At 40.4% G+C, this 17960-nt stretch overlaps 1 protein-coding gene across 8 annotated transcripts in view; it reads right to left on the bottom strand.

Moving 5' to 3' along the window:
• Positions 1–17960, bottom strand: part of LOC133631120 (supervillin-like) — a 113078-nt gene that overhangs the window by 33901 nt on the left and 61217 nt on the right. For 6 of the 8 annotated variants that reach the window (XM_062023180.1, XM_062023181.1, XM_062023175.1 and 3 more), the window contains 9 exons: positions 16184–16240; positions 13868–13945; positions 11941–12094; positions 9193–9288; positions 8979–9059; positions 8735–8915; positions 8495–8667; positions 650–805; positions 423–559 (listed from right to left, as the gene is read on the bottom strand). In XM_062023180.1, the coding sequence (XP_061879164.1) occupies positions 423–559; positions 650–805; positions 8495–8667; positions 8735–8915; positions 8979–9059; positions 9193–9288; positions 11941–12094; positions 13868–13945; positions 16184–16240 (1113 nt within the window). The remainder of the gene's footprint in view (positions 1–422; positions 560–649; positions 806–8494; positions 8668–8734; positions 8916–8978; positions 9060–9192; positions 9289–11940; positions 12095–13867; positions 13946–16183; positions 16241–17960) is intronic. The other 2 variants (XM_062023177.1, XM_062023179.1) reach the window with 2 other exon arrangements.

Genomic DNA, 17960 nt, shown 5'->3' with positions numbered 1-17960 from the left:
CACATACTGATATACTGAAGCTCTTAAGTGTTGTACGTGCGTACACATGTTTTAAATTAAATGTTTCTCTAAGATTATATTTCTCCTCTTTTTTTGAGAAGAACTGTTGGATATTCTTGGGTAGCAGGTTATAGTTTGCTTTGTGTATAATTGTAGCTGTTTGCAAATTCACTATGTCGTGGAAATTCAGTATTTTTGATTCAATAAATAAGGGGTTTGCATGTTCTCTATATCCAACATTATGTATTATTCTAACTGATCTTTTATGTAACACAGTTAGTGAATGAAGTGTACTTTTGTAGTTATTTCCCCATATTTCTACACAATAACTCAGATATGGTAACACTACATGTAGTTCGTGTTTTTCCAAAACTAATAAACAGTTGAAATATGATTAATTAAAGATGAATAAAAGATGTCACCTTTGCTCTCTCAATGACATTAGAAAACTCTCCTATCCACACGAAGCAGTGCTCAGGCGTCACCAGCAGGAAACAATCCCCGCTGTTCAGTGACGAAGCTCTTGGCTCGACCAGTCGGGTCTGAACATGACGACGGCCTGCGGAGAACCATGTGCACCGCAGTGTGAATAACAATGGAGCCTTAATGCAGATCTCAGGTGAGCGCAAGGTGATGGCGAGAACCTGACCTTTGACCTGCAGCAGCATGAGCTTCTTGTATGGCACGGCGCTGTTGTTGGACACCTGCTCCGAGATGTTGACGCTGCGTAAACTCACACTGCTGAAGTTCTCCTTACTGGCCAGACCGGCCAGGGCGGCCTCTGAGAATTCTGAGGCTTTTGTCACTGGAATGGAAATAATACACAGTGAAAAACAATCTACTTAGATGACTCGATATGTCTTTAATAGCCAATACTGTGACACCTCAGTCCTGTTAGTGGCAGTGCTCCACATTACAAAGTGGCACACATGGCTAGAGATGCTCATTTTTTTAAATCCTTGGCCCATGCACAACGACTCTACATTAGAGATGTCCGATAATATCGGGCTGCCGACATTATCGGCCGATAAATGCTTTAAAATGTAATATCGGAAATTATCGGTATCAGTTTCAAAAAGTAAAATGTATGACTTTTTAAAACGCCACCGTGTACACGGACGTAGGGAGAAGTACAGAGCGCCAATAAACCTTAAAGACACTGCCTTTGCGTGCCGGCCCAATCACATAATACCTGCGGCTTTTCACACACACAAGTGAATGCAACGCATACTTGGTCAACAACCATACAGGTCACACTGAGGGTGGTGGTATAAACAACTTTAACACTGTTACAAATATGCGCCACACTGTGAACCCACACCAAACAAGAATGACAAACACATTTCGGGAGAACATCCGCACCGTAACACAACATAAACACAAAAGACCAAATACCCAGAACCCTTTGCAGCACTAACTCTTTCGGGACGCTACAATATACACCCCCCGCTACCCCCTAACAACCCCGCCCCCCCCAACCCCGCCCACCTCAAACTCCTCATGCTCTCTCAGGGAGAGCATGTCCCAAATTCCAAGCTGCCGTTTTGAGGCATGTTAAAAAAAATAATGCACTTTGTGACTTCAATAATAAATATGGCAGTGCCATGTTGGCATTTTTTTCCATAACTTGAGTTGATTTATTTTGGAAAACCTTGTTATATTGTTTAATGCATCCAGCGGGGCATCACAACAAAATTAGGCATAATAATGTGTTAAGTCCATGACTGTATATATCGGTATCGGTTGATATCGGAATCTGTAATTAAGAGTTGGACAATATCGGATATCGTCAAAAAAGCCATTATCGGACATCTCTAGTTAGCATGCCTATTAGCTGATTTAATTTCACATGGAATATCAGAATATCGGATATCGGCAAAAAAGCCATTATCGGACATCTCTACATATAATTATTTTTTGCGTAACCCTGCTAACTAACTAACTTAGAAACAAACTAACTAGTAAAGTAACAAGTAACTTGCTAACTAACTAACCAATCAATCGACCAAACAACTAACTATCTAACTAATTAAGGAGCAAACAAACTAACTAGCAAATGAACAATGAATGAACAATCAACTAACTAACACACAAAGTACCCGTGGAGGGAGATGTGGCCAGCGCTGCCTGCAGTAGCAAAGGTCACTGCCTCTGTCCATGGTGCTGAGGACAGAGCACCATCAGACGGGGGCGTGGCAGGGCTGACGGCGAGACACAGCTGGCAGGTGATTAGATTTCACGGGTGGTACGTGTTAATCTAATCATCTGTTGTCTTTAACAGTAAGCGGCCGGGAGCAGGAGAGGAGAGAGTATATGGGCGTGACTGAAAAGTCACGTTCTGGTGGAGAAACCTTTGTTAAAAACTGCACGCTTGGCTCTTGTGCCGTGTCTACAGTGGAACTGCTAGGAAGCAACTTCCACATCTGCAGATGTGCGTACAGTTTTTAACAAAGGTTTTAATGTACATAGGTTTTCTCAAAAGTCTTTCTCTCCCAGAACGTGACTTTTCAGTCACGCCCGTATCCTCTCTCGTCTCCTGCTCCCGGCCGCTCACTGTTAAAGACAACAGATGATTAGATTAACACGTACCACCTGTGAAATCTAATCACCTGCAAGCTGTGTCTCGCCGCCAGCACTGCCACGCCCCTGTCTGATGGTGCTCTGTCCTCAGCACCATGGACAGAGGTGTTGACCTTCGCTCCTGCAGACAGCGCTGGCCACATCTCCCTCCACACTAACCAACCAACCAAACAGTTTATTAACTAACCAGTGTACTATCTGTTGCCATGTGATGGCACATGTTTTTAAAGCTTTGTGTGTCAGCAAACATCCATTGTTATGCCCCATGGTTACTTAACGTAGGCTACTAAATTATTGGACAACATGGTGGCCTCCAGACTAGCAATATACTCTAAGGGAAGTCAGGATCTCAGGGGCGTCAGATGAAAATTAAACATCACAGCCCTACCTTAGGCCATCCACAAGGTCAGAAGTAAGTAGATTGTGTATTGACCCTGTGACCCTAGCTTTATCTCTGGCCAGACAGATTTGGAACTCGTTAACAGCCCAAGGGCCAAGAGGCAATTCTGGAACAGAGACGTTCACTCAACTAAGAAGGGGGCTGCACTGGGGATATAAAGATGGGTGTTGGGCGCACACACAGAAGTAGAGATATCATTTGGCTAGATCAGGGGTCGGCAACCCAAAATATTGAAAGAGCCATATTGGACCAAAAATACAAAAACAAATCTGTCTGGAGCCGCAAAAAATTAAAAGCCATATTACATACAGATAGTGTGTCATGAGATATAAATTGAATTAAGATGACTTAAAGTAAACTAAATGAGCTCAAATATAGCTACAGATGAGGCATAATGATGCAATATGTACATATAGCTAGCCGAAATAGCATGTTAGCATCGATTAGCTTGCAGTCATGCAGTGACCAAATATGTCAGATTAGCACTCCACACAAGTCAATAACATCAACAAAACTCACCTTTGTGCATTCACGCACAACGTTAAAAGTTTGGTGGACAAAATGAGACAAAAAAAGAAGTGGCATAAAACACGTCCTAGAAAGTCGGAGAAAGTTATACATGTAAACAAACTAAGGTGAGTTCAAGGACCGCCAAAATTAGTAGGACAAAACGGCGCTCGCCAAATACTCGAATCAGTGAAGCATGTTTAATACAAACAGTGTGCTTTATAACAATTAGGGAGGTTTGTGTCATGTTTGTCCTCCTACAGAAACCATATTAAAACAAAAAATATATTTTTTTCCCCTCATCTTTTTCCATTTTTCATACATTTATGAAAAAGCTCCAGAGAGCCACTAGGGCGGCGCTAAAGAGCCGCATGCGGCTCTAGAGCCGCGGGTTGCCGACCCCTGGGCTAGATTCTCCTCACAGGTATACTGCAAAACCTGGTATGATGCTGGCTTGTTCAATAAAGTACTGTAGTCTTTGTTCAACGATCATCACTGGTGTCTTCCTTGATCCTTCACACACCCAAGCCACCCGTCAGCCCAGGAGAAGGTGGCAAGGTCAAAACACCAACTAACGAACTAACTAACTATTATACAGCTGATGTTGATAGGAATTAAGAATGGAACTAGCCAACTCACTAACTATGGGGGCAGAGCGGCCATCCACTTCAGGGTTCCTGGTTCGATTTCAGCTTCCGCCATCCGAGTCACTGCCCGTTGTGTCCTTGGGCAGAACACTACGTCCACATTGCCCTTTGGGTTTTCCACACAGGGAGACTTTATTGACCGAGAAGCCAAACCACGATGTGCCAGATACGGTCCTCAGGCGCTACATGATGGCTGCCCACTGCTCCTTCTAAAAAAAAACGGACTATTCTACCGCCAACGTCGATAAGAATGTAGAATGTTGAAAAAAAGAGATTCAAGAGGTACCTGCATGTTTTTACAATTTACTTTAAACGATGGTTCACTTCGCTTTACACCAGGGGTCTCAGACACGCGGGGCCCGCGGGCCAATTCCGGCCCGCGAGTCGTTATTTTGCGGCCCGCACTTTTATATGAAAATTTAATGTTAGTGCGGCCCGCGAGTTTTATATGAATGGCGCTTGACAGCGTCATACTTGCCAACCCTCCCGATTTTTCCGGGACACTCCCGAATTTCAGGGCAACCATTCTCTCGAATGTCTGCCGATTTTCACCCACACAACAATATTAAGGGCATTAGCGCCCTCTACAGCCTGTACAAACCGCGTGCCAGCCCAGTCACATGTTGTATTTGGCTACTGTACACACACGTAAGTAGGGATGATGTTTGATAAAAAATTATTGAGTTCGAGCCTATTATCGAATCCTCTTATCGAACCGATTCCTTATCGATTCTCTTATCGAGTCCAGATAGGTTGTTGTATATGGAAGAAAACACAATATTTGGTTTAACAAAAGCTCACTTTTATTATATAAGAAAACAATTTAATCTAATAAATAAATAAATATTGACTGTTACCCCCCTAAAAAAATTAAATTAAATAAATAAATATTGACTGTTGTTACCCAAAGTATATTAAGTGGGATTTTTTCAGAAAAACAAATATATACAGTAACACAAAAACAACCTGTCTCTGTGATCACTATAGGTGTATAAATAATAATATAGTTTTAAATAAAATCAGTCCCTTGGGCACAAAACTGAAAATAATACAGCTTTCCAAAAAGTGCACTTCTGCTGCTATTTGACATAACTGTTTGTTATGATGCTTTGACATTTTTGCACTTCATTTCTTTATTGAAAGAAAATTCTATGAAGAGAAAAGTTCTTTGCAAATGTGGATACAATGCTTAAAAAATGAAAAGTTAAAGCTAAAAAAAGAAATACACTTTGAGTTAACATTATTTCTTTATAGGGGGAAAGATGTTATGAGCTAGGGAATATAACAACTACACTACCCAGCATGCAACGGGAGTGACGAGCATGCGCGGTAGCCCCGAAAAGTGTTGTTGCATGTCGTCACCCGGCAGCTAAGAATGAGCACGCTGTGAAAGTAAACGTCAAGAACTCAGCCAACACGCCACGTCTGCATTATTTATAATTAGACAGACAACACATATAAAGTGTGAATTTGTTTTGTTTACAAGGAAAGAAAAACAAAAGTTAAAAAAGGGAGATATGTTGTATATATATGTATGTGCTGCGGTTGCTTTAAGAACGTTGTGACAGCTGCCGTAAAGGAGGTACGTTGCTAGCCTGGTTGCTATGTTTCCGGTTGGTCGTAAAAGTGTTCGTCATGTGTTTGTACCCTGCTCAAATCTCTCAGTAAAGTTATTCATTGGATTATACCTTTTGTTTTGAACTTTATTACACCTTGGAGCGCTTTTTCCCGTCCATTTTTTTCCTGCTTTCGCTATCTGCGCCTAATGACTGAGCTACGTGACGTCATTTCTTGTGATGTCTCACGGAGCATTTCTGGTCGGGACGGGATTCGTTCCCAGGGATTCGAATAAAGAACCAAGTCTTTTTCTTTACTATAGTGGTCTCGATAACGGGTACCGGTTCTCAAAAAGGGATTCGAGTCCGAGGACTCGGTTCTTTTCTTATTGAACAACCGAGAAAACCGGTTTCGAGTATCATCCCTACACGTAAGTGACTGCAAGACATACAGTACTTGGTCAACAGCCACACAGGTCAAACTGAGGGTAGCCGTATAAACAAGTTTAACACTGTTACAAATATGCGCCACACTGTGAACCCACACCAAACAAGAATGACAAACACATTTCGGGAGAACATCCGCACCGTAACACAACATAAACACAACAGAACAAATACCCAGAACACCTTGCAGCCCTAACTCTTCTGGGCTAGAATATACACACCAGCTACCACCAAGCCCCCAACCCTGCCCCCCCCACAAATCAACCCCGCCCCTCTGTGCGTCGGTTGAGGTGGGGGGGGGTATATATTTTCAAGTATTTCTTATATATATATAAATAATCCGTTCACGAATGAGTATATCCGTTCGGCCACCGTGTTCAATGGAGAAGTCTGATCTACAAAATGTACAGGCAGCATACCCCTTCCCCTTCCAGCTGTCCTGGATGAACTGAAATGATTTTTTCCGATCATTTTGGAACTTGCAAGCGTACTTCTTCTTCTTATTCGTCGTCGCCATGTCTCTTCTTAGTTCTTCTGCTTCGTCTGTGTTATGTTTTTGGACATTACTACTTGCCGTAGTTTTGAAGCAATGCATGACGGGAATCCGGATGTTGTGTGTCAGTGTATTAACGTGCCGGCTGGAATAAACACACACTGAGAAATAGCTCCGTGCCTGCCTACTTTATGGGTTATAGATAAACCTATGGATAACGGAGACATATAATAGTCTCCTTTTCAGGTGAGAGAGAACGCTAAAGGCACGCCCCCAATATTGTTGTGCGGGTGGAAATCGGGAGAATTTCGTGAGAATGGTTGCCCCGGGAGATTTTCGGGAAGGGCACTGAAATTTGGGACTCTCCCGGGAAAATTGGGAGGGTTGTATGCTTTACACTTGTGTGACAGTTATTCATGTTAATATTCAAACATTGCCCGTTCAGTTGATGTTTTGTGATGGTGGCGGTTTGACCCTGGAAATGATTATTTTAAAGGCCTACTGAAATGATTTTTTTTTATTTAAACGGGAATAGCAGATCCATTCTATGTGTCATACTTTAACATTTCGCGATATTGCCATATTTTTGCTGAAAGGATTTAGTAGAGAAAATTGACGATAAAGTTCGCAACTTTTGCTCGCTGATAAAAAAAGCCTTGCCTGTACCGGAAGTAGCGTGACGTCACAGGAGCTAGGATTACTCACAATTCCCCATTGTTTACAATGGAGCGAGAGAGATTCGGACCGAGAAAGTGACGATTACCCCATTAATTTGAGCGAGGATGAAAGATTCGTAGATGAGGAACGTTACAGTGAAGGACTTGAGAGGCAGTGATGGACGTATCTTTTTTCGCTCTGACCGTAACTTAGGTACAAGCTGGCTCATTGGATTCCACACTCTCCTTTTTCTATTGTAGATCACAGATTTGTATTTTAAACCACCTGGGATACTATATCCTCTTGAAAATGAGAGTCGAGCACGCGAAATGGACATTTAAAGTGACTTTTATCTCCACGACAATACATCGGTGACACACTTAGCTACTGAGCTAACGTGATAGCATCGTTCTCAAATGAAGATAGAAACAAAATAAATAAACCCCTGACTGGAAGGATAGACAGAAGAGCAAAAATACTATTAAACCATGTACATGTAACTACACGGTTAAAAATTCTCACCCTGGTAAGGCTTAACAATGCTGTTGCTAACGACGCTAAGGCTAATTTAGCAACTTAGCAGCCGGACCTCACAGAACTATGATAAAACATTAGCGCTCCACCTACGCCAGCCAGCCCTCATCTTCCCATCAACAGCCGTGCTCACCTGCGTTCCAGCGATCAACGGCGCGACGAAGGACTTCATCCGTGGGTTTGGCGGCAAGCATCGGCTAGGCGTCTTCTATCAGGGTAAGTAGTCCTTGTTGTGTTGCTGTAAGTTTTGTACTTAGCCGCTAAGACACCGATCGATCCCACCTACAACGTTCTTCTTTGCAGCCTCCATTGTTCATTAAACAAATTGCAAAAGATTCACCAACACAGATGTCCAGAATACTGTGGAATTTTGTCAAAGAAAACAGAGCTTTGTGTATTGTGTCCAATAGGGCCCAAACACTTCCGTGCATTTTGTGACGTCACACGCATAAATCATATCCAAAGGAGATTTTCAACCGGAAGTGTGGCGGGAATTTTAAAATGTCACTTTATAAGTTAACCCGGCCGTATTGGCATGTGTTGCAATGTTAAGATTTCATCATTGATATATAAACTATCAGACTCCGTGGTCGCTAGTAGTGGCTTTCAGTAGGCCTTTAAGTACCATTATTTTCTATGGGAAAACGAAAGCGCTAATATCGGAATCACTCACCATTCTCGGCGGACATCCTCTTGCTCTCCAGCTGGCCCACGTTCAGCCTCTGCTCGGTGTACTCGTGTCTGATGTCCTCCCGGGCGGCCAGCATCTTCAGAGGGTTCCTGGAGGCCTGGACGTTCCTGGAGGGACGCACCGAGCGTTTGTGCTGCACCATGGCCGACGTGAGCCTGGTGGAGTTTGGAGACAAGTTAGGACAACATGTGGCGCAATGCGGCTGCTCTCCAAGGCGCTCACTTGGGACCCTGCTGAGAACCAAATATGGCGTCAAAGTCCTCGCTGAGCTCGATCCGAGTGGGGATGTGAGGGAAGTCGGCGACGTGGCGATAGAACTTGGTAAAGATCTCGTCATCCAGCTTCATCACTTCCTTCACCGCCTTCTCCGTGACTGTCAGGGTGGTCTCCTGCAGGTCTGCCACTAAGAAGAATGTGGTTTAATTGGAAATGTAGTTAGTTGGTTTATATAAAGGATGGAGATTACCTTTGCTGTTCAGACGTCCCAGGAAGGTTTCCAATTTGTCAAGTTTCTTGTCTGACTCCATGTCGGCTCGAGCTTCAATTTCTATAGTAGAAACACAGTACATTTTTCTTTTATATTAGAGTAATCTTTTCATGTGAGGTCCACTCTTTGGTTAAACACTTGAAGGTGTTTTTATAGACATTTAGGTGATCACTAGGATTCATTTATCAAGCACCTTCTTGAGGTTTGCCGATAACCGCCGTGCCGCTCTTGAGCTTGGTGGAGACTGGCGACAGGATGGGGCCGATGATCGAGGCGGACGCAGTGAGGCCTGTGGACGTGTGAGAGGACGAAGATAAGACACACTAAAAGTGTTATCTTGTAAAACAAACACAAGCACTTGAGCGCACTTCACTAGTGTGGTAAACACTCAGAAAACCATTGGCGTTTCAGTGTGATGGCGGTACTAAATCAATATGAAACCAAGTATCTTTTGGACAACTTTTTTTAATGGTCAACATTTAAAATACAGCTATGGCCAACAAAACACACACACACACACACACACACACACACACACACACACACACACACACACACACACACACACACACACACACACACACACACACACACACACACACACACACACACACACACACACACACACACACACACACACACACACACACACACACGACAAATACATTAAAATAAGACAATAATTGCCGTTAAAAGTGTATCAAACAAACCTTTAACGAAGTGATCACTGAAAACTCCTGATTTATTCGACTCTGCTCCCTTGGACTGGTGTGAGCTGCATGATTTTCTTGTCGTCTTTTCCCAGAAATCGTGCACTTTACCGCCCTTTTTGATAACCTATCGAGGAACTCTGAGGAAACGTTTATCCTCTCCACGATTTGAACGAGGAACTCTGAGGAAACGTTTATCCTCTCCACGATTTGAACGGTTCGTACAGCCGAAAACAAACCAGGCATAGGGCCTTTTTTCTTTGAGAAAGGCTAAATGGTGCCTAGTACGACCACCACTAGTATTCATTGGGCGGGACGTGAGCCAGATGTGATGTCAGGAACATCGCAGCAATACCTGGTTGCCAATCAGGATGCTTTATATGCTTTTTACCCCCATGTTGCATTGCATGTTTATCTCCTGTACCTTTAAAGGCCTACTGAAATGAATTTTTTTTATTTAAACGGGGATAGCAGATCCATTCTATGTGTCATACTTGATCATTTCGCGATATTGCCATATTTTTGCTGAAAGGGTTTAGTAGAGAACATCGACGATAAAGTTCGCAACTTTTGGTCGCTGATAAAAAAAAGCCTTGCCTGTACCGGAAGTAGCGTGACGTCACAGGTTGAAAGGCTCCTCACATTTCCCCATTGTTTACACCAGCAGCGAGAGCGATTCGGACCGAGAAAGCGACGATTACCCCATTAATTTGAGCGAGGATGGAAGATTCGTGGATGAGGAATGTGAGAGTGAAGGACTAGAGTGCAGTGCAGGACGTATCTTTTTTCGCTCTGACCGTAACTTAGGTACAAGCTGGCTCATTGGATTCCACACTTTCTCCTTTTTCTATTGTGGATCACGGATTTGTATTTTAAACCACCTCGGATACTATATCCTCTTGAAAATTAGAGTCGAGAACGCGAAATGGACATTCACAGTGACTTTTATCTCCACGACAATACATCGGTGAAGCACTTAACTACGGAGCTAACGTGATAGTATCGGGCTTAACTGCAGATAGAAACAAAATAAATAAACCCCTGACTTGAAGGATAGACAGAAAATCAACAATACTATTAAACCATGGACCTGTAACTACACGGTTAATGCTTTCCAGCCTGGCGAAGCTTAACAATGCTGTTGCTAACGACGCCATTGAAACTAACTACAGGACCTCACAGAGCTATGCTAAAAACATTAGCTATCCACCTACGCCAGCCAGCCCTCATCTGCTCATCAACACCCGTGCTCACCTGCGTTCCAGCGATCGACGGAGCGACGAAGGACTTCACCCGATCATCGATGCGGTCGGCGGCTAGCGTCGGATAGCGCGTCTGCTATCCAAGTCAAAGTCCTCCTGGTTGTGTTGCTGCAGCCAGCCGCTAATACACCAATCCCACCTACAGCTTTCTTCTTTGCAGTCTTCATTGTTCATTAAACAAATTGCAAAAGATTCACCAACACAGATGTCCAGAATACTGTGGAATTTTGCGATGAAAACAGAGCTTTTTGTATTGGATACAATGGTGTCTGAATACTTCCGTTTCAACCATTGACGTCACGCGCATACGTCATCATACATAGACGTTTTCAACCGGAAGTTTTGCGGGAAATTTAAAATTGCACTTTATAAGTTAACCCGGCCGTATTGGCATGTGTTGCAATGTTAAGATTTCATCATTGATATATAAACTATCAGACTGCGTGGTTGGTAGTAGTGGGTTTCAGTAGGCCTTTAAGGTTTTCCTGCTCACCAGTGGTCTTTACCTGCCCTATGTCTGCTATCTCTGCATCCTGGGGTTACAGATTAACCCAACCGTGACAGAAAATATTCCATTTATAAATCCGAATCCAATTAGACGCTATAAACGAGGGATCACTGTATTTATTAGTCCCTCATTGTCCCTGAATTTTCATCTTGAGATATTTTGGATAATAATATGCTTCCGTATACTGTATTTATTATATGCCTCCAACTTCAACCCTTTTCTGTTCCCAGTGCACAAAGCAATGTCAATAAAGGCCTGCTTGGCGGAGTTTGCAGTGTAAGAGAATGGAACTCTGAACCTCACAAATGGACCAACACACTCCAAACTCCCATAGAAAGTGTTCTCAGGTTGAGCGCGAATGTTATACTTTATTCTTATTAATGATTCAAAGGGTTTTTTAAGACGACGCATGCAATTACCTTATATGATTCAAAGGGTTTATTATTTTGTTTGGTGCTGACCTTTCTTGACCATGCGTGCAGCCACGGTGTACTGGCCCGAGTCGTTGGCTGCTCCCTTCCCCTTCGTCTTCCAGGCATCCTCTCTGACAGAGATCATCTGCTTCCTCTCCTCGATGGTCATCTGGGCCTCGTTTTCCTCTCCCACCTGGTGACTCTAAAAGGCATAAACCAGATTATTCACGTCAGCGGGTGGACATATGTGCAGGATGGCGCCAACTGACAGCTTTAGGGGATTTGGTTGGAACGGTTTTAGGTTTATCTTCTGTTTGGATTTCCGGTAAAGCAAAGTGTCAAACTCAAGGCATGGTAGCCAGATCTCGTCATTTGATAGCCTAGAAATGTGCGTACTTACTTACTAAATATATTCATTGTTTCCATTTTGACATAAAAATATATGTAATGACTGACATTGCATAGGTTTTAAACATTTAATATCTGCTAATGCACCAGATGTATTATTAGGAGAGGCAATAATAGGCACTACATGATTCGATACGATTTTGGTGTGACAATTCCGAATCGATTCAATACGATTCTTGATTCAAACCAATATAATAACTAATGAAACCTTTACAAAACAGGTTACCTCATTTTGGTTGTTGACGTATGACGTATACAAGCAGAAAGTAAGCTAAAGGGTAAAAAGATATGCGGAAGTTGCGTCCTAGCGAGTGCCGCTGATCACACACTTTCACCAGAGTCTGCCGTTCAGAGTTGAAGAAGGTTTATTAACCGTCAATATATTTTGCTCTCTTGACTTTTCAGTCTGTCGTCTTCCTCTCCAACAACCCTCCTCCTGCTGTTCCCGACCGCTACTGTTAAAGACAACCGGTGATTAGACAACTCGTACCACCTGGGAAATCTAATCACCTGCTAGCTGTGTCTCGCCGTCAGCACTACCACGCCCCCGTCTGATGGTGCTCTGTCTTCAGCATTTGCTCAATATGTTGAAAAATATTCTTAAATGAAGTAAATGCTAGTGCCATCATCTTGACATAATATGCGCTCGGCATCACGTTTTTTTTTTTTTCATGCTTGAAATAAGAAATGATTACTTTAAAAAAGTAGTTTTATACTTGTGAGTGTTGATGACACAGCTTTGCATCAGTTGATATTCTAGTTTCAAGCATGTTTTACTCAATATATGTCATAACATCGCAGCAATCTTACTGAGATCATTTAGGACCAAAACCCTTAAAACACTAACATAAAATCTGCTTAGTGAGAAGAATGATCTTATCAGACAGAAAATAAGCAAATATCACCCTTATTTGAGATATCTAATCTTACTTAGATTTCAGTTTTTGCAGTGTATGCACGTACAACACCTAAAACCTTTAGTATATACAAAGATTGTTTATGTATTTAACAATGATTTGCTTACTATGGTATATTATATATTTATTATTTATTTGTTCACTGTTCTCTTACAGGGAACAATGCCATTGGATAAAATTGCTATGGTATGAAAAGGGGTAGGATTAAATAAGCTCTGCTTCTTCCTACTCCTTTTCGGACGTGCTGTAATGAAACAACTGGAATTGTGTGACGCATTACATTGTATCGTACGCATGTTCGAAATATACTGAACTGAACTGAATGCATAGGCAATTGTGTAATAAATATGAGGCAATTGTGCAGACAAGCGGCCCTCTGAAGGCAGCCATAACTGCGACGTGGCCCTCGGAAACAAGTTTGACACCCCTGCTGTAAAGCAAAGTGCTGTGTTATTGCAGAGCAAATATGAGAGAACGCCATGCCCCACTAAGAGTTGAGGGTAAGTTGATGTGTGAGAGCAATCACTCATGCAGGAGCAGCGTCCAACCAAGCGGAAGATTTGATGCAGTCGAGCAAGGCCGGCAGACAGCAATCTAATCTCTGCTTGTACACCAAGCCATGACAGGCGGGTCAAAGTGGGTGTCCTTACCTGGGCGTGGGGGTCAATGCACTGACACTTTTGGCCAAGGGAAAAAGGAGGAGAGAAAGTGGAGGAGAAGACAGGCTCCTGAGGATGGAGAGGTGGATGGATGAGTGGACCAAAGAGGCAGAAGAGGACAATGGTGGGATGCAAAACCGGAAACTAATATTGGTATTAAAGCACTTCCGATACTAAAGTACTATGTGTTAAAAATAATTAAAGAGCGTTGACGTGCATTTTGATAGTCTGGATTCATTACATGCATATTAGTTTGGTGAATATTTAAAGGGTTCCCCTTTAAAAAAGTACGGAACACACAATAGGGCTTCCAGAACTACCTCAGTTGGTTGTTTAGTTAGTAGTTTTAATAATGAAAAAGTACACAGTGCTGATTTAAGTTTTGTTTAGAAATAGTGGCAACACATCACATTTAAGTGCTAATGGGAATAACAAATTGGCTATACTAAATTATTTTTACTCGTCACCTATTGTATTGTATTGTCAATAATATTAAAACATTAGATTTATAAGCGCTTCTAAACTCAAGGATAGTTTACATTAGATAAAGATAAAACAACTCCATTATATTGTTTTATTTTGTATTGTATAGTTTTATTTTGTATTGTTGTTTTATTTTGTATTGTTTTTTTATGTACTGTATTGTATTGTTTTAGTTTATACAGTGTTTTATGAATTGTATCGTATTGTTTTATTTTACATTGTACTTGATGGTTTAATTTTGTATTGTATTGTTTTATTTTGTATTGTATTATATTTGATTTTGTACCGGATTGTTTTATTTTGTGTTGTATTGTTTTATTTTGTATAGTATTTTTTTTGTATTGTGTTGTATAGCTTTATTTTGTACTCAATTTTTTGTATTGTATTGTACTGTTTAATTTGTATTGTTTTGTTGTATTTTGTATTATACTGTATTGTATGCTATTTTATTATTTTGTATTGTCAAAAATATTATTAAAACATTAGATAAATAAGCACCTGTAAACTCAAGGATAGTTTACATAAGATAAAGAAAAAACAACTCCTTTATTATATTGTTTTATTTTTTATTGTATAGTTGTATTTTGTATTGTTTTATTGTGTACTGTATTGTATTGTTTTAGTTTATACAGTGTTTTATGAATTGTATCGTATTGTTTTATTTTACATTGTACTTTATTGTTTAATTTTTTTGTATTGTTTTGTAATGTTTAATTTTGTACTGCATTGTTTTATTTTGTATTGTATTATATTTTATATTGTTTTTTACCGGATTGTTTTATTTTGTGTTGTATTGTTTTATTTTGTATAGTATTTTTTTTGTATTGTGTTTTATAGCTTTATTTTGTACACATTTTTTTGTATTGTATTGTACCGTTTAAGTGTATTGTTCTGTTGTATTTTGTATTATACTGTATTGTATCTTATTTTTTAATTTTGTATTGTACTCTATTGTTTTTTGTTGTTGTACTCTATTGTTTCATTTTGTACTGTATTATTGAATTTTGTGTTGTATTAATTATTTTACGATTTTTTTTAAATTTTGGATTGTATTGTTAAATTTTTAATTGTATTATTTTGTTTTGTAATGTGTAATAATAATAATAATAATAATACATTTAATTTATAAGCACTTTTCAAAAAACCCAAAGCCAATTTAGAATATACAGATAAAATAATTGAAATTAATTATTTTATTTTGTATTTTTTATATTTTTCAGTTTCATTTTGTTTTGTATTAGATTTTTTTTTTATTTTGTATTGGATTATATTGCATTACTTTGTATTGAATTGTATTGTTTTATTTTGTATTATAATGTATATTTTGCAGTGTAATGTTTTTGTTTATTATATTTTTGAAAATTTATTTTATTATACATTTATGAATACATTTGTACAAAATGAAAGAGAGACAATTTGTTGTCCATGTTGACAAGTCCTGTTACAGATGTTATAAATAAAAGTGTGCATTGGTATTATCCTTGTAAAAGCAGGTTATTTTAACATTGGAGGTCATTTGATTGTGTACCTAATGAACTGTCTGATGAAGGTGATTCATTTTCATGCATTTTCTGTCATTGCAATGAAATTTTTCTGCACCAAAACAACGTTGTTAAAAAATGTTAATGTCTCATTAGACCAGTTGAGCAAATTAAAAGCTGAGAAAAGGTTGCCGTGTTGGCCTCGTTCCAAAAGCCATGCAAGCGCAGTTAAAAGACTGAGGCGGCGCTTCATTCAGCCTCCCGGCACTCAAACATGATTGGACGAGGCAACTCCCCAAACTAGGAGGCGATTGGCTGGGACGTGAGGCCTGATGGCGCTTACCCACAGCTGCTCTGACACAGCCACAGATGAATAGTCGGGGACGACCACCGCTTCCTCCTGGAGGGATGGGACACAAGGGGTGGTAAGAGGGTAGGGAGGTGGGGTTTGAGGGTAGATGAGACGTGGGTGATGGGTTTCATCGCCATCTTACACATTTAAAGTGGCAGCGTTCCCTGCAGAATGCTCATGTAGATGAAAATGTGCACATCACATCACTTTTAATAGACAGTTCGTTCATCCATCCATTTTTCAAAGCACTTCCGATACTAAAGTACTATGTGTTAAAAATAATTAAAGAGCGTTGACGTGCATTTTGATAGTCTGGATTCATTACATGCATTTTAGTTGGCTGGCTAGGAAACAAACAAAAACAAAAAAACAGGCTTTGCTACACATCTTAAAAAGCAACCTGGAGCTTATTATCGGTCAGTCACAACAAAGATAGGAGTTGTAAGTAAGTAAGTAAGTACATTTTATTTATAAAGCGCTTTTCACAAAGCACTGTACAAAACATAGGTGAAGTAAAACAACAATTCAAATAAAACAGGGCCAACATCATAAAAAGGATACAAAGTGGATTAAAAATGATAGTTAAAAGGTGCATTAACTAAAAGCTTTACTAAAAAGAGAAGTTTTCAAATGCTTCTTAATAGTTTCAACACAGTCAAGATCACTGGTGCAAATTGTTCCAGAGTCTGGGAGCTATAGCCTGGAATGCCTGGGGCCGTACTTATCAAGCTTCTTAGAATTACTCCTAAGAAGTCTGCTAAGAGTTGACTTAAGAGTAAATAAATTCTTCGCTGAAAGCTGCACTTAAAAGTTAGTTATCAAGCGTCTTACTCACACTTTCAGCGAAGTGTAGGACTGAATCTTAAGTGTCACACTCAGAGCTGAATTACGACATTACTATGTGCCGTAAACGCAATTTTAGGTGACGTCATTTCTGTGTCCATAGAAATGACCAATCACGGAAGGGAATCCGTTGTCTAAGAATAAAGAAATATCTTGGAAATATTTAAGTGGACAATGGGAGTGTATATTTTGACAATAAACTACAAAATAATACAAAACAAACTAGTCCCCGCCGGCACTCACGCTACCGCTCCCTCTCTTCTCTCGCCCACACACTCACTGACGTCACTCACCTCACGGCCACACACATACGCTACTGTCATAACATTTTCTTTCCAATTCATTAATTAGGCAACTAATTTGAAACTGGTGTGGGTGGCTCTATATATACTAGCCCACTGCAGACACATGCAGAAATCAACAAGGAATCGAAAAGTATTAAATCTGTGACAAAAATAATATCCGCTCTGTCTAAACGATACCGTTTGATCAGCTGCTCGTCATAAAAATAAACATTGTTCCGTTCCCTGAACGTTCGCAGCACGTCTCTCTCGCCTCAGTGCCATCCCCTGCTGGCAACTCCTAACCGCTTAAGACACCTCTGAAGGTCTCTTAAATATCATGGAGAGTAGGAGTGATTCTTAGACTTAAGAACGTTGATAAAAAGCTTTTATTCTTAAGTTTGAGAGTAGGACTAAATTTCGCAAATTCTCAGGACTTAAGTGTAAAATGGCACTCTAAGAAGCTTGATAAGTACGGCCCCAGGTCTCCACGGGGTTTAAAACGAGTTTTTGGGATCTTTAGAACGGTGTTTTTCAACCTTTTTTGAGCTAAGGCACATTTTTTGCGTTGAAAATATCCGGAGGCACACCACCAGCAGAAATCATTAAAAAAATGAAACTCAGTTGACAGTAAAAAGTCGTTG

This window comes from Entelurus aequoreus, linkage group LG16 (assembly GCF_033978785.1).
Source record: "Entelurus aequoreus isolate RoL-2023_Sb linkage group LG16, RoL_Eaeq_v1.1, whole genome shotgun sequence".
NCBI classification, from domain to species: Eukaryota; Metazoa; Chordata; class Actinopteri; order Syngnathiformes; family Syngnathidae; genus Entelurus; species Entelurus aequoreus.
This window is presented reverse-complemented; position numbering and strand designations above follow the sequence as displayed.